This window comes from Dama dama, chromosome 17 (assembly GCF_033118175.1).
Source record: "Dama dama isolate Ldn47 chromosome 17, ASM3311817v1, whole genome shotgun sequence".
NCBI classification, from domain to species: Eukaryota; Metazoa; Chordata; class Mammalia; order Artiodactyla; family Cervidae; genus Dama; species Dama dama.
The window spans coordinates 45,699,811-45,718,111 of record NC_083697.1 but is presented as its reverse complement, the minus strand read 5'-3'; the positions used below and the strand labels follow the sequence as shown (position 1 = coordinate 45,718,111).

At 38.4% G+C, this 18,301-nt stretch overlaps 1 protein-coding gene across 2 annotated transcripts in view; it reads right to left on the bottom strand.

The window, feature by feature from the left end:
* Positions 1 to 18,301, bottom strand: part of SLIT2 (slit guidance ligand 2) — a 385,924-nt gene that overhangs the window by 10,951 nt on the left and 356,672 nt on the right. For both annotated transcript variants that reach the window (XM_061164461.1, XM_061164462.1), the window contains 3 exons: positions 16,368 to 16,505; positions 16,017 to 16,257; positions 12,309 to 12,439 (listed from right to left, as the gene is read on the bottom strand). In XM_061164461.1, coding sequence (XP_061020444.1) covers positions 12,309 to 12,439; positions 16,017 to 16,257; positions 16,368 to 16,505 — 510 coding nt within the window. The remainder of the gene's footprint in view (positions 1 to 12,308; positions 12,440 to 16,016; positions 16,258 to 16,367; positions 16,506 to 18,301) is intronic.

The window sequence follows — 18,301 nt, the reverse complement described above, 5'->3', positions numbered from 1 at the left end:
AACAAAACACAATAAATTAGCTGATTCTCCAGTTATATATTTATTAAATAAAAAGAGCTACAATACAAACTGGACTAAGTTCTTTTGGGGGAAATATACTCCTATCTAACATTAATAAAGATAAGTGGTTGATTTTAAAATGAATATTTTCAGGGAGATACAATCTTTTTTTATTTCTTACATAATATAAAAGTTTTCCTAGGTAATACAAAAGTTCTCCCATTGAGATAGCGTTGGTTGCTCAGCTGTGTCGAATGCTTTGCGACCCCATGGACTGCAGCCCACCAGGTTCCTCTGTCCATGGGATTCTCCAGGCAAGAATACTGGAGTAGGTTGCCATTTCCTTCTCCATGGGATCTTCCCAACCCAGGGATTGGACTCAGGTCACCTGCAATGCAGGTGGATTCTTTACCATCTGAGCCACCAGGAAAGCCCTCCCATTGGGATAAGTGGAAATGAGTACATTTTGTTACTATCTAGTCACAATCTTCTGGTTTTCAGAAATTATAAAATATAATTTATGCATTTTAATATTAGAGTTTCATTTCTTCAGCTGCTGTCATTCCAAATTGTGTTCAAAACACAAGGAGCCTAGAGCTGTGCCAAATATACTCTTTAGGCATTGATGTTAGGGGATCACTGGTCTCTGCACTCTTAAGCACTACACAGTAACACTTACCAGAATCAAACATACATATAAATACAGGAAGAACCAACTTGGTAAGATCACTGTATTTTTTGAAGTTTGTTAATTGAAAATATATCCTCATTTTATTTGCAATTTTCAGAAGATTTTCCATCAAAGGATATTACTATGAAGATGATTATGCTCAGTGGAGAGGTCGAAATAGCAGATTAACTGGAATGCTTAACATAGTCATATCTGGAGAATCTAGTGATGATAATGGTTCTTCAGTTTCTGTTCTATAACTTTAAAGGGCTGGGTCTAACAATCATTAGACCACCTTCAATGCCACCTTCTAAAAACTTTGAGAGGGCTTATGGAAATACATAAAATGGACAAAAACAAAGAGATTAAGAATTTTAGGTAAACAGAACATGACAAAAATGAAGTTGGGTGCAATTAGTAAGTAGGTGCTATAAGGTTTAAAGGTGACTGTTAATCTAGGACAAGTGTTATATCAGGCCAATGAAACAGGACAAACAAAGAAAAAATAGGATTGATAGTGAAAATTAAAGAACAAATATTTGAGATATTGATTGGAAAGACTGGAAAAATGGCTCAAAAAGGGAACTATGGGAACATATAATAGTAAGACTGAGAATACCTAATACTCCCCCAAGCAAGGATGCATGCGTGCTCAGTCACTCAGTTGTGTCTGACTCTTTGTGACCCCAGACTGTAGCCCACCAGGCTCCTCTGTCCATGGGATTCCCCAGGCAAGAATACTGAAGTGGGTTGCCATTTCCTCTTCTAGGGGATCTTCCCGACCCAGAGATTGAACCTGTATCTCCTGTGGCTTCTGCATTGGCAGGTGGATTCTTTACCATCTGAAACACCCAGGAAGCCCTCCCTAAGCAAAATGATTGCTTAAATTTCCAGGCACTGAAACTTAAATTTGCAAATAGGTCAAGCCTGGAAAATAATGAAAAAAAATGTATTGACATTTCTGTATTGTTAATATCACAGGAGTCTAATAAAATTCCATTGTTTGCCAGCATAGACCAAAATGATTTTTGTGATTTGACAATATAAACCATAATGCACAGCTGTGAAAACCCTTGATGTTCTCTGGTCTTAAGTAGTTAAAAGAGTCTACATGTGTGGGGATTTTGATATGCTGTTTCAGATATCATCTTTAAAAAAATAAATGTTAGATATGCCAATCAATTTTTTTGCCACTTACACATTTAATTACCCCAACAAATGACACGACTAAAATCAACAGAGGAAATAATATACAGGGAATACTGGTGGGCTCGCTTCCCCTTGTGGCTCAGCTGGTAAAGAATCCACCGGCAATGTGGGAGACTGGGGTTCGATCCCTGGCTTGGGAAGATCCCCTGGAGATTTCCTGGAGAAGGGAAAGGCTACTCAGTCCAGTATTCTGGCCTAGAGAATTCCACAGACTGTATAGTTCACGGGGTCGCAAACAGTGGGACACGACTGAGCAAATTTCACTACATGTCCAACTACAGGTGTGCTCAGTCGCATCTGACTCATTGCGTCCCCATGGACTGTAGCCTGCCAGGCTTCTCTGTCCATGGGATTCTCCAGTCAACACTACTGGAGTGGGCTCCCATTTGCTCTTCCAGGGGATATTCCTGGCCCAGGGATCGACCTCATGTCTCCTTCATCTCTACTAGTGATCAGTAGGCAGATTCTTTACCACTGAGCCATCTAGGAAGCCCCATATACAAAGAAAATACTTTCTTAATAAAGTTACATCCCAACTGTTAGTGGTCTTAAATATGGTTCCTCAAAAGTCATATGCTGAATAGTAATAGCAACTACTAGTTAGACATACAGATTTTGCAGGCAGATAAACCTGGATTTGAATTCTGGTCTTGCATTTATTAAATGTTTAACTTTAGATAAGTTACTTAATTGCTAATAAACTTCAGTCATCTCTTCAGTAAATGCTAATAAATATTTCCCTTTCCTATGGTTAAACTGAGGTCTATCCCTGTGAAATGATTTTTTGTTTTAATGCAGAGCAAAACATCTAGCCTATAGAAAGTGCAAAGTTAAATGGTATGCATTGGTATCACCATCTGCATCACCATCATCACCATCATTATATAAATAATTGGATACTATTTCAGGATCTTCTTCAAGAAGAAATTCAATTAGTTCAGCTTTATTTTTAACATTAACTGTAAGATGACACTAAAGATTGGTAGAAATATAATAACGCAAGCATACAATGCAAGAAGCACTATTGTTGTTCAGTTGCTCATTTGTGTCCAACTCTTTGCGACCTCATGGACTGCAGCACGTCAAGCTTCCCTGTCCTTCACCATCTCCTGGAGCTTGCTCAAACTCGTGTCCATTGAGTCAGTGATGCCATCCAACCATCTCATCCTCTGTCATCCCCTTCTCTTGCCTTCAATCTTTCCTAGCATCAGGGTCTTTTCAAAGGAGTCAGTTCTTTGCATCAGGTGGCCAAAGTACTGGAGCTTCAGTTTCAGCATCAGTCCTTCCAGCAAATATTCAGGATTGATTTCCTTTAGAATTGACTGGTTGGATCTCCTTGCAGTCTAAGGGACTCTCAAGAGTCTTCTCCAACACCACAGTTCAAAAGCATCAATTCTTTGACCATCAGCATTCTTTATCGTCCACTTCTCACATCCATACATGACTACCGGAAAAATCATAGCTTTGACTATATGGACCTTTGTCAGCAAAGTATACGGATCTTTGTTGGCAAAGTAATGTCTCTGCTTTTTAATACACTGTCTAGGTTGGTCATAGCTTTTCTTCCAAGGAGCAAGCGTCTTTTAATTTCATGGCTGCAGTCACCATCTGCAGTGATTTTGGAGCCCAAGAAAATAAAGTCTGTCACTGTTTCCATTGTTTCCCCCTTTTATTTTCCATGAAGGGATGGGACCAGATGCCAATGTCTTCGTTTTTTGAATACTGAGTTTTAAGCCAGCTTTTTCACTCTCCTCTTTCACCTTCATCAAGGGGCTCTTTAGTTCCTCTTAACTTCCTGCCATAAGGGTGGTATTATCTGCATATCTGAGATTATTGATATTTCTCCCGGCAATCTTGATTCCAGCTTGTGCTTTATCCAGCCCAGCATTTCTCATGATGTACTCTGCATATAAGTCAAATAAGCAGGATGACAATATGCAGCCTTGATGTACTCCTTTCCTAATTTTGAACTAGTTCTTTGTTCCATGTCTGGTTCTAACTGTTGCTTCTTAACCTGCATACAGGTTTTGCAGGAGGCAGATAAGGTGGTCTGGTATTCCCATCTCTAAGAATTTTCCACAGTTTGTTGTGATCCACATGGTCAAAGTATTTAGCATAGTCAATGAAGCAGAAGTTTTTCTGGAATTCTCTTGCTTTTTCTATGATCCAAGCACTAGTACCATACAAATGGCACGTGTTCTCATTAGTAATAAGCTTTTTAAGAAAAATTTTTGTTGGGAGTATAGCTGATTTACAATGTTGTGTTAGTAACAAGGCTTTAATAGATGATTTCTCTCCCAACTAGCCCAGGAATAAAATCCTACAGAAAATAATCTTCTATGATGATTCCACAATTTGTGCTTAGTAAAAATCACTGAACTGGAAAAAAATACATAATAAACTTATAATGATAGCTGAAGATTATGAAAATGCTTATGAGGTATATAGATGTGAAACTTGTTTTTTGATCTTATTTTCCCATTTATAAGTGAAATTCAGAATGACTACATTTTTCTCTTCCCCAAAACTTTCAACGTCTAATCTGATGATTCCAGAACTTGTAAGAGTTACCACTGAACTTAATCCTGTCTGTATTTCCCAGGAATTAAGTGAGGTTTTGCCAAGCTTTTAAACAGATAAGTACTGTGCAATTAATATTTTTAGATTCTTTGGTTTTACGATGATATTGTGTGGATGGAGCCTGATGAGAATATGGCCAAGCTAAGAGTATTCAAAATTAGTGTTTCAAGCTGTCTCCTTAAGCCAGAGATCTGGGGTTTGTCCAGGAGTTCTTTATTATCTATATACCCTTTTAAAATAAAAGGAGTTATTGACACACCAGTTGTTGCAGAATAAAACTGAGCCATCATTGATTTTACAGTCTATCATGGTCATCTCATACCTATCCACTTGCAATGTGTAACATCCTTCTGGGTCCTGATAAGTATTGACAAACACTCTCACTTCTCCCTAGGGAACTATACATTCCAGGTCCCACAAAAGTTGCAAGTGAACCACTTAACAGTAAACCTTTCCACTGGGAACATAAATTGCATTTACTACCATTATTATGTAATTCAGTTTTACTATACTCATCTATTACCTGAGATTTGTTTTCTTGTGTTTGTAAATGGATGTGTGAAAGCTGTTACTCAATTGTCTCATGCTTTGCTACAGAGTTTAAAAACTTGGGGCTTAAAAGAAGAGGGGCCTTAAATTGTCTTTGATTGCCTTTATATCTGCAGGACACATTAGCAATGACAATATTCCTTTCTCCATGATAAATTTTAAGGTATTTCAGTAGTGAAGATAAATATTTCACTTCCTTCACTTATGTGAACTCCTGCTTTTTGCCTTAAACACTTAGAGTATTTGTTGGCATACTCTGTGCAGTGGAATAGGAATCAGAAACCAGACAAATTCAACTGGCCATCTCATTTTGGTATCTCTGGGCTAAAGATGCTTCATCTGTGAAGTAGGAATGCTAATAAAAAAATTTCCCTGCCCAACTGTTTAAGTGAAAAGAAATGGGAAGCCAGATGGGATTAAATGTATTTATGTACTTGCATAAGATCTTTCAGAAGAAGTTTTTACAAAATAATTTATCACGTAAATGTGTTTTGGAGGAAATTCCAGATCTTCCTCAACTTACAACTGAGGAATATACTCACTGTAAATTGAAAATATGGTTAAGTTGAAAATATACTTAATACACTGAATCTACTGAACATCATAAACCTAGCCTGCCTTAAGCATGCTCAGAACACTTATACTAGCTTACAGTTGGCCAAAATCATCTAACACAAAATCTATTTTATAATAAAGTATTGACTATCTCATATAACTTATTGACTATCGGATTGAAAGTAGAAAAGCAGAATAGGATAGTTTTAAGTATGTTGGTTGTTTACATTGGTGGTTGCCTGAGAGCCCATGGCTGGCTTGCTGCCACTGCCCAGCATCACAAGAGAGTATCATACCACATATAGCTAGCCTGGGAAAAGATCAAAATTCAAACCTCTAAGTATGGTTTTTACTGAACGCATATTGCTTTTCCACCATCATAAAGCTGAAAAATCACTAAGTGGAACCATAAGTTGGGGACTGTATGTATGTAATTTAAATGAAAATGCTCTAAAATAGAGAGAGACTTCTACATTTGAACATAAGATAGGAGTCACATGTAAAACAATAGTATCTGCACCTGAGTCCTTATTCTTCAGTATCGGAGTATCCGAGCATGAAGAGTATCCATAAACCTCAGCATTACCAATTATCCTACTCTGCCTAGACTAGGCACTTTCCATTAGTTACTTCCAAGTCTCCCCATGAAATGGAAGCACAAATTGTTCAGAGTTACAAAGCTGGTAAAAAGTGGTGCCTTCCCATATAGCATGTCAAGAACTGCTGAGTTATTTACCTTGGAAAGAAGACTATATAAAATCTATCTACTGTATGTCTTTCCAACGATATTAATTCTTTTTTTCTTAATGTAAGCCTGTACGTTGCATAACCCAGAGGCTGTGTAGCTAAGCAAGCCTAACAGTCTGCAGAGGCAAGTTCTCTGAAGTTGTGCAGGTTCCCTGAATACTGAAACCAATGAAGGCATGGTCTGATCCTGCGCTTTTGTAACGCGTACATCTGATTTCCTAATTTTTAAACAGTAATGACTATGTTTTCAAAGAAGCTGTTTGGTTAGGAAAATGACATTAATTTGAATCTAAAGAAAGAAGCAAACAACTGTGATTAACATTTTTTTTTTTTTTTTTTTTAAAGTTTCTGCCTATCTAGATGAAAAGAAGGTCTTTTGAAGGGCAAGTGATTATCAGGCTACTTGAGAAAATAGTGTTACTCCGTCCCTGTCTGAGGGTACTGCTGATGCTGGCTTCAAGTTTGGGCTGTCATTCATTCATTCATAGCACTATTAATAAGTCCCTCTTTATGCTATTCTCTAAGTATTCTAACAATTAGGCACGTGTTCCATATTCTACATCCATCCACTTGTTGGGCTGCTTATGGCATCTTTGTTGCTGCTGATTAGCTCTCTTAGCAGGGTGCAGGCTAATATTTAATAACTGGCTCTCTGAAAAACAGAATGAGTCTGGATTTGTAGCATCTGCTGATTACTGTGGTGGAAAATATTCCCAACAGGGTGACATCAAATACGAAGCCTTGAAACTTGGATAAGAGAAGCAACGCACACCGTTAGCTCTCAGGACACAGCTCAGCTACATTACTTTCACACAAATGGTTTTCACATTGTGGTCCCTGGCCCAGAAGATCAGACGGAAACGAAGTGAAAACTGGGGCTCATCTGGGATCTGAATCACAAACTAGAGGTGGAGCCCAATACTCTGTATTTTAACATACTTTTCAGGTGACCGTGGTGCAGGTTATGTGAAATCAATTGCTCACCAGTGCCTATATGCAGGCCCTGTCAGCAGTATACATGTCTACAGGAAATCATGTAAGAAATATAATGAGGAAATGTGAAAACCACTTTAGTTCTACTGGAAAAGAAACCAGTACTACATCTTGGTTTTCTTAAACACACTTACAAGTTGTTAATTACTACCTCTAAACATATTTCTATGAAATAATGGTTCTCATGTCGATTCATTTGGGACAATAATTGACATCTAAGATCAAAAATTTTAAACCCAAAATACACGACAATAAAACAATATTAATGGATGCCAATTTCCCCTAATTCAACAGATTTCATTTTACTAAAATAAACAAAATCCATTTCCATTAATGTAGAAAATTAACTAGGTAATTGAAATGATGCACCTGGTGTACAAAATTATTCCCATATGTGATGCTCCCATAGCACATTAAATAATGCATAATTTGGGAAACAAAGTCTTACCGAGGTATATTTCACATAACATAAAATCATGCAATTAACTGAACTCAAATTCTCCAAGGTAAAAATAGGTAAAAATATTCCCTTTTAAAACATTAGTATAACGTATATTTAATAAAGTTATATAAAGTGGAAACACATCAAGATTTGAAAAGTTAATTCAACCAAAGAAAATATTTATTAAGCCACTTAGGTGAAAGCTGATGGCAACAGTGTTATTGACGGGCTTTGCTGTAATGATGGAGATGTGGTACTTTTTATCAGAGTGCATATTCTTATAAGGCCTGAGCAAGGACAGAGGCATTTAAATAAATGCTAGAATATTAGTAAGAGCAGAAATAGGACTTTGGACAAATTTCAAGTTGAAGGTGAAAGAAAGAAAAGGTTAAGAATAATTCATTATACCTATGATAACCAAGAAGATGGTGATGCCTCTCAATGAAATTAGGAATGTATCAGGGTGAAGCAAAGGAAATGAAGTTAGTTCTGGACATTCTGAATTTATGATCCCAACAGCTACCATCACTTATTATTTGGTATGCATTATAAATACTCCACATGTATCAAATCATAAAATTTTTACTACAGTCCTACAAAGATGAAACTATGATTTATTATCTCCATTTATCAGGTAGAACCAGAATCTGACTAAGACACACAGTTAATTGACAGCAAATCTGGGACTTGAATCAAGGCAGATTGTCTTTAGAGTGCCTGTTATTTTCCATTATTCCAATTTTGGTTTTGAGTTGTAATGATGTTCAAATGGTTCAAAAATCAGAATGATATAAAACTGTACTTATATACCAGTTGTGACTCAACCACATTCTTTCCTCTCTATCCCTCGTTTTTTCTTTATGAAAGTACATGGAAATAAAAATACAAGGACACTGTTCTCTACCTTACTTTGTTTTGACACTGCTCTCTACCTTTTTTTCTTTTGAACTGAGCAACAGACCTTGGAAATCTTTCAGTATCCTACATAGAGAACATTTGCATCCTCTCTTCCCCTCCCTTATTCCTTTTTCCTTTTACAGTATATTCCATTGTGTGGCTGCCCATAGTTTATTTAGTTAGAAACTTGGGTTGTTTCCTAACTTTTGTTTTTAGAACCAACACCACAGTGAATTACCTTGTGCATATATCATTTCTATGTCTCCAGGTATATCTTTTGAATAAATTCCCAGAAGTGGGAAAGCTATTTCCAAATTGCCCTTCATAGAAATTAAAAACATGATATACTTCTAGTGTTAATGTCTGAGGATAGAGGATGCACTTTTAACTCTTGCTGCACTCCAGGAATAGACACAGAAAGATTTTCCTCTATTGTTAGAAGGGAGATGATAATGAAGACAAAGTGAGGGAAGAGTGAGGACAGAGCTAAGTGTAGAATCAAATGCTCAAAGAGATTTTATGGGGTAGGTACCATATTATTGGAGAAGGAAATGGCAACCCACTCCAGTACTATTGCCTGGAGAGGCCCATGGACAGAGGAGTCTGCTAGGCTACAGCCCATGGGGTCACAAAGAGTCGGACACGACTGAGCGACTTCACTTCACTTCACTATATTATTACTTACAGATATGAATTTTAAAGCACAGAAAAATTAGTATTATGAATTCTGAAGCACAGACAAATTAAATAACTTGCTACAGTTTATATATAGTAATTGAGAAAGCCTAGATCTGAACACATGTCTTAGCCACTATGATTCAGTTCGGTTCAGTTCAGTCGCTCAGTCGTGTCCGACTCTTTGTGACTCCGTGGACTGCAGCATGCCAGGCTTCCATGCCCAACACCAACTCCCAGAGCTTACTCAAAATCATGTCCATTGAGTCGGTGATCCAACCATCCAACCATCTCATCCTCTGTTGTCCCCTTCTCCTCCCACCTTCAATCTTTCCCAGCCATCAGGGTCTTTTCAAATGAGCCAGTTCTTCGCCTCAGGTGGCCAAAGTACTGAGTTTCAGCTTCAGCATCAGTCCTTCCAATGAATATTCAAGACTGATTTCCTTTAGGATGGACTGGTTGGAATTCCCTGCAGTCCAAGGGACTCTCAAGAGTCCTCCAACACAACAGTTCAAAAGCATCATTTCTTCAGTGCTCAGCTTTCTTTATAGTCCAACTCTCACACTATGATTATTATTTGTCAAAAACTAGATTCTCCTAAGCTGTTGAAATCATTTAATGTTCTTAATCGTGTCTATGTCACAGGAACTTTTTTCCTACTTATTTGGAATACTACTATATTCATATATATGTGTGTGTATATTATCTATATCAATAGATCAATAAATTAATCTATGTATGATCTCTCTATTCAAATTCTTGGTGACTGTTGCTTCGTTTCTTTTACTTAAAAATAATGCAATGTTTGTTGATTGTTTTGACATAAACTTAAGAGCAAGAAATAAACAAATGTTATGTTTTCCCTGACCCTCATAACAGATGTCTCCATTAGATGATCTTCAAGCGGAAACCTCTACTTCTGGTTCATAACAAAAAGTGTGTGATATGATACTATTCTTTTTTTTATAGATGTTACAAGGTATACTCTATTGTTAGGCAAAAATCGTAATGAACATAAACTTGTAATAAGCTCTTTAGAGTAAGTCCTCATTTGGATATAATCATTTGGGTTTTTATAACTCATCTAGAAGCATTTTAAGTGTATTTTATGTGAACACTAACTTTAATAAGCCAACTCCAGGAACTTTTACTATAGTTTCTGAGAGTTCTATGCTGTTTCATTGCATAAAACAAGACAAACAAACAAAACACCAAAAATGAACCATAAAATCAATATTATGAAATCTTTTTAGGAGCTGAAACAAATTGAGGCTATAAAATTTAAGACCTAGCAACATTTAAAATATTGGCACTAATTCATCACCATTTAGAAATGAAATAACTATTGTAATCTACTTGGAAATCCATAATTATGTGTTTGTTTCCAGGCTCTAAATATTCCCAAGTGGCTTAGCTTACCACCAAAAAGACTTATTGAATTCCATTCATGGCTACAATTGGCATCTAATTTCCCAGAACCATTGTGAAAGATTAAATAACATGTGACGCACATGGAAAATATATAAGTATGAAGTCAGTAACACAGAGGCCAGTATCTCCATTTATGTCTCAGTTAATGCCCACAAACTTGGTGCCCAGTGCGTTTGGTCTACAAATGTGTTTTGTTTGCCACAAATGGCATTTTAAAAATGTGAATCATATTTAAGGAAGGAAAATTTTATATTTAAAGTGTTAATTTTTTTCTTGAAAAATCAGAAGCTCTGGCAAAACCTGGGTCCACATTTTCACATGGCAGCATTCAGGGAGACCCGAGTAGATGGGGTCTAGTCCTGTTTTGACAAACATTTGCTTTTAGTTCACTCTGCTTACAACCATGCCTATATGTTGCCAACACCAAGGCTGTTTGTAATACAGAAAAGCTTCTCTAAAAGGTTAGAATACTTTTAAGAATAAAAGAATGAGAGCACATATCATTTGCTTGCAATTAGCCCACTCAGTTCATTTAAGTTATCCACCTGGAAAAACTGACTGCCTATGAATTTGTGACCCTGCTCTAAATGGTGGCACTTATTTATACATGTGAAGAAATAAACTCGATAACTAGGTAGCTTGTCTGCCAAATGATTGGTGTTGACACCCAAAGGAGGGGCTCTGAAGGTTATGCAAAAAGCATACTTTGAGTAGTGTATCCTCCCCCATTCACATATCAGTACATCATTACCCATTTAGTATATCATCAATTCATTATATTATTAGAAACTTCCAAAATGAATGATACGATTATACACATCTTGGAGGTGTCCACTGGCTTCTTATGTGTAAGCTTCTTAAGGGCAGGAAGTTTGTTGCTGAAAGCTTAGAACTGTGCCTCGCACACATCAAATGCTCAATAAATACACATTGCATGAATAGTAACCTTAAATTTTTCCCTATACTGGGTATCCTGCATCTCTTTCTCTAGAGTTACTCTCCATCCATCTTCTCCATCCATCTTCTCCCTGAGCTGAGCCCTGAGAGGCTCATGTGTGAGCTGCATTACCGACATCAGTGGGTGTCTGATGTTTTCTGGCATCTGATTGGCCGGAGAGAAGTATGGGCAGGAGGTTGTTGGGAAATCAAGTATTTAAAACCCTGATTCCTTCCCTGAGGCTTGACAGCATTCCTCCATTGAAGGTGGAGGTGCTTCTTTCTGTCAGGCAGTCCTCTCTGCAATTCCTTTTCTGAGCATTGATTTCCATAACTGCTGTCTCCCCTCTTTCCTTCAAGCCCCTGGGCAGGAGCAATATCCTGAGTTACTAACTTCAGATCACTCCACTGTCCCAACCAATCTTTGTAAATAGTCATCTAATAAGTCTTTCCTCAATTATCCAACTTGAGTATGCGGTTATTGCCAGGCCTCTAACATACTTACAAAGTCTGCTGTAGTCAAATTATTCCTCCCCCCTCCACCCCATAACACAATAATAGAAGGAAAGCAGTTCTGCATTAAGCAATTGTTTTCACCTTTACCAGTAGCTGAGAGGTCCTCACCTGTAAATGGCAGAAGCTGGGTGGGAGCCGGTGTCATAGCTGGCACGAACTCGTCCTCGGTAGAGTTCTACAGCGATATGGTCTTTATCACCCTTATACAGGAGGATTCCACTGTCTTCATCTGTGGCAATCTGGTGGGAAGTAACCTTGACATTAGTAGGATGAATAGCTGTTCATACATACATCACTAAGAAGAAACAAGACTTCCTAGTGAAGAGCTTTTAGTCTAGTTTATTTCTTCTTTACGGGTCTGAGAAAATACTAATACACACTGAAATGATTACTTGAAAGATGACCCATTCCTGGATTACTTTGTTATAAATAAATTCATAAAGAACTTCAAAATGTTTTTCAAATTCATAAACACATATTTACTCTCTTTCCACGCATATTAGCAATGTTAAAGCTTAATGATTCATGTCCTATGAAATATGCAAAAATAAGGACATTACACAATTTATACTTCAGAAAATTAAAATTGAAAAATATTTTCCATATCAAGTTCACAGTGCCTAATGTGAATCAAGTTTCCCCTCTTATATATTAAGCTATATTGTCTCAGTCAACAATGATAAAATCTAATCAGGAATAAAATGGTCACATTTCCTTTCCGTTAAAAAGAATAATAAGAAACACTTAATATGCTTCAAGTAAAAAATAAATTTTAAAAAGGAAGCCAGTCCCCAAAGAAAAAAAGAAACTCTTAACATTACTGAATGTGCTTAGAACTTCCTTTGTGGGAGATTTTCACTTACCTGTTCGTTTTGCTCCTGTTATGGATTTTTCTTTTTAAGGTATATGTGAAATGCGATTGTATTGAGCACAATGGAGTTTCATGTTGCATGTTAAATTATGCCATGATTGGGGGAAATCTTTCTTTTTATTCTGCTTTCTGACTTTTTCAGGATTTTAAGACTTAAGCCCAAACACCACTGAGTACTTCTCATAACAACCTGGGTGGCAAATGCTGGAAGTTAGGGAGGCAGGCTTTTTAAAGAACGTCACCCTGCCTTCCGGGGTCCCATTCCTCGTGACTTCTCAAGAAGCCTTGGCCCCTTGCTGGAGTGCCAGGGTAAAACGAATAAGGAAGAGGGTCACAGGAACTTGGCTACACACATTTGAATGAAAAACATATTGAAATATCTTGCTGAACAGATAAAACAAACATGCAGCCCCAATCTGCCTCATGTAAATTTATGACCCCTAAGCTAGCCTAGACTAGAGATCTCTTCAAGAAAATTAGAGCTACCAAGTGAACATTCCATGCAAAGATGGGTTCGATAAAGGACAGAAATGCTATGGACCTAACAGAAGCAGAAGATATTAAGAAGAGGTGGCAAGAATACACAGAACTGTATAAAAAGATCTTCACGACCCAGATAAGCACGATGGTGTGATCACTCACCTAGAGCCAGACATCCTGGAATGTGAAGTCAAGTGGGCCTTAGAAAGCATCACTACGAACAAAGCTAGTGGAGGTGATAGAATTCCAGTTGAGCTATTTCAAATCCTGAAAGATGATGCTGTGAAAGTGCTGCACTCAATATGCCAGCAAATTTGAAAAATTCAGCAGTGGCCACAGGACTGGAAAAGATCAGTTTTCATTCCAATTCCAAAGAAAGGCAATGCCAAAGAATACTAAAACTACTGCACAATTGCACTCATCTCACACGCTAGTAAAGTAATGCTCAAAATTCTCCAAGCCAGGCTTCAGCAATACGTGAACCGTGAACTTCCAGATGTTCAAGCTGGCTTTAGAAAAGGCAGAGGAACCAGAGATCAAATTGCCAACGTCTGCTGGATCATCGAAAAAGCAAGAGAGTTCCAGAAAAACATCTATTTCTGCTTTATTGACTATGCCAAAGCCTTTAACTGTGTGAATCACAATAAACTGTACAAAATTCTGAAAGAGATGGGAATACCAGACCACCTCACCTGCCTCTTGAGAAACCTATATGCAGGCCAGGAAGCAACAGTTAGAACTGGACATGGAACAACAGACTGGTTCCAAATAGGAAAAGGAGTGCATCAAGGCTGTATATTGTCACCCTGCTTCTTTAACTTATATGCAGAGTACATCATGAAAAACGCTGGGCTGGAAGAAGCATAAGCTGGAATCAAGATTGCCAGGAGAAATATGCAGATGACACCACCCTGATGGCAGAAAGTGAAGAGGAACTAAATAGCCTCTTGATGAATGTGAAAGAAGAGAGTGAAAAAGTTGGCTTAAAGCTCAACATTCACAAAACTAAGATCATGGCATCTGGTCCCATCACTTCATGGGAAATAGATGGGGAAACAGTGGAAACTGTGTCAGATTTTATGTTTTGGGGCTCCAAAATCACAGCAGATGGTGATTGCAGCCATGAAATTAAAAGACGCTTACTGCTTGGAAGGAAAGTTATGTCCAACCTAGATAGCATATTAAAAAGCAGAGATATTACTTTGCCAACAAAGGTCCGTCTAGTCAAGGCTATGGTTTTTCCGGTGGTCATGTATGGATGTGAGAGTTGGACTGTGAAGAAAGCTGAGCGTCGAAGAAGTGATGCTTTTGAACTGTGGTGTTGGAGAAGACTCTTGAGAGTCCCTTGGACTGCAAGGACATCCAACCAGTCCATCCTAAAGGAGATCAGTCCTGGGTGTTCATCGGAAGGACTGATGCTGAAGCTGAAACTCTAATACTTTGGCCACCTGATGGGAAGAGTTGACTCATTGGAAAAGACCCTGATGCTGGGAGGGATTGGGGGCAGGAGGAGAAGGGGACAACAAAGGATGAGATGGCTGGATGGCATCACTGACTCGATGGACATGAGTTTGCGTAAACTCCGGGAGTTGGTGATGGACAGGGAGGCCTGGCATGCTGCGATTCATGGGGTCACAAAGAGTCAGACATTACTGAGTGACTGAACTGAACTGAACTGAATCTAGCCTAACCGTGTCTACTGGGGTCTGAATGACTTGCTCAAAGGTAAATGGTGACTTGGTAGAAAGACTTAAAATTTGAGTTTGTAAATTCAATTGGAAGTTAAATGACACTTGGCTGAATATTCTGTCAAGGTGTTTTCTGTCTCATTTGCGCTCTTGTCAGCTGCAGATTTCCTAAGGAAAGCTCCCCACTCCGCCCACCTTCCCACTGTAAAAAACCTGAACTGCAGAGCCACAGAAATAAATGAACCAAATGGCATTGTGCATGCTGAGTCACTTCAGTTGTGTCTGACTCTTCGCGACCCTGCCAGACTCCTCTGTCCATGGGATTGTCCAGGCAAGAATACCGTAGGGGTCGTCATTCCCTCCTCCAGGGGATCTTCCCCACCCAGGGATCGAACCCGCCTCTCTCACATACCCAGCATTGACAGGAGGGTTCTTTCACACTATGCCACATGGTAAGCCATTACCTAAGCACAAAATAAAGATATTTTGCTGCTGTCTTTCTCAGTGTGAGTGTGAGTGTGAGTGTGTGTGTGTGTGTATTTTATGTGATCAAGTAGTGAATAAAAATACCTGGTGTCCATTTAGGTTTGACAGACAGAAATGTTAGAGAGACTAACAGGAACTTTTCACACAAGCAGCATGATCTGTCATTGTGCTATGCCATATGTAACTGTCCCCTTAAGAAACAACATCACTCACAAACCGCCAGGCACATTTATGCTAGGAAGCTGACCTGATTTCAGATGAGATCAGCTCTTGGTAGTGGGGGAACCTTACCTGAAGAGTGATGTTTGTTTGAGGCCGGACCTTGGCGGAAGGGATCTGAAGATAAGACTCTTTGTTTACAAAATTCACACTGACCAGTTTTTCACACTTTTCTCCCTGGTAGCCAGGCAAACACTGGCATATTGGCTCATTGATCCTGATGATGCATTGAGCTCCATTCTGACAGTCAAAATTATCACAGGGGCTGGTACGAGGGAGAACCATGGGTGGAGAAAACTCACAAAACAAGCCACTGAAGAATGAACAGGAAAAAAAAAAATACATTGACTAGATGTTACTTAATTGCCAATATGAACTGAGTCCTATAATACTTTAAATACAAACATTCACTTGCACTGTTACCTGTAGCCTTCAGGACAGGTGCAGGTATAACCGTTCACCGCATCGGTGCAGTGGGCTCCGTTCTTACACTTGTGATCTTGGCAGTCATCGAAGTCGATGTCACAGTGTTCTCCTACGTATCCTGGGGTGCAGTCACATCTGTTTGAACAAGCAGGTAAATAGTTTCAAACCTCACTGAGCCAAAATGAGCACAACAGTTGTGTTTCCTCTAGGAAACTGGTACTGTCTTCGAAAAAACATTTAGAACAGGCTCATAAAGCCTAAACATTAGCAGATGCCTAGAAAACAGTACTATCTGCGAAGCCTTCCACGTTTCTCACTGTGATCTCTCAGAGGAACAGCAATTTCCCCTCTCAGATGACAGCATGCCTCCACAATCCAAATAAGATTAGACTAATTGCACTGGGGTTCACTCTTTCCTCTTTCCCTTCCTCCCTCTCTTCTTCCCTCACTCTATTTGGCTATGGTGTCCTCTATTTCCAGCTAATTCATCTGAGTACTGACATGATAAAAGTGTTGTGTTGTAAAACATATTAAGAACCTTAAGCAAATTTTTAAGAACAATTAACATTTTTAATTTTCCAATAGAGACTGGATACATTAGAGTAAAATATAATATTATGAAAAGCAAACATATTAGTATTAGATACTCTCTAATTCATCATGAATCCAGACTACTGTTAGGGCAGAATGGGGGCTGACCTAACTGGGTGGAGCAGGGAAGGTTGTACTGAATTCTTGGGACCCAATCCTGGACAGCTTTTCAGACTGTTCACTCTGGTGGTGTGGGGCAGAAGGGATGGTCTGGCTGCACAGCTGCTGAAGAACCAGGGATGATAATACAGCTGATGTTCTCTGAGCATGTTGCTTCAGGGCCTGTTCTAGTCACTTTTTCATATATGGATTCACTGGATTCTCTCCACAGTCATGTGACATTGGGGACACCATGCCTCCTTGCTACAAGTGAGGGAACAAGCCACAAACTGCCTTGCCCAAGGACATCCAACTGGTTTGCCATGGTCAGGAACTGAACCCAAGCAATCTGGTAAGAAGCCTGAATTTCTAACCATAGTTCTATGTTGTTAAATTAGTTACTCAGCATTCCCTTTAAAAACTTTTTCATCAGTGCCGACCACTGGAATTCTATCTATGACACCAAGACCCAGTACTTTAAAGGTGCTCAGAGAAAGGCAATATGGCATGTGCAGTGATTATTAAACTATGCTTTGTGAAGCTACTGGCACTCCTACAGATATGGCCATAAATAGGGAGGGGGCTTCTGGCAGCTTCCCTCTGTACCCCGCCACCCAACAACACTTAACTGCTGTGATTCATTAGTGTTACACATTGGCTTCCATGAGTATTTCTGTTTGGAGTTTAAGAAAGGGTTTACTGACAAAAAAAAACCAGGAAATTATTTTAGCCTAATAGTATTTAGACTTTGCAATTAGGCAGAGCTGTGTTCATATTTTGGTTTCATTGTGAAGTGTATGTAATCTTGACTACATTGCTTAATCTATGTGTTACTCCCATCTATAACATATATATAGTAATTTCCACCCCACAGGTGTTTGTTAAAAGTTTAAATAAAAACATTATCTACAAAATAATTTGCATAGCATTTTATATATAATACATGATCAATAAATAAGTTTTAAAAATAATTCTATGTAATTCTTTATAATTCTAAAAAAAAATCTTTTCATGGTTTAGACTGTACTAATTATTTACTTTTCTATTTCAAAGCCACTAAGATGTAAGTGAATGAGAATAATTAAAAACACTCTAGTGAACGTGGATATTATTGAATGCCAAAGGTTTTGCCTGAAAATACAAAATCAGTATTTAGGAGTTACTGGAGAACTGATGAATTAAAATAAATGGGAGTATATACCATCTAAGGGCACCACAGACTTGGCCTTGCATGTATGAAT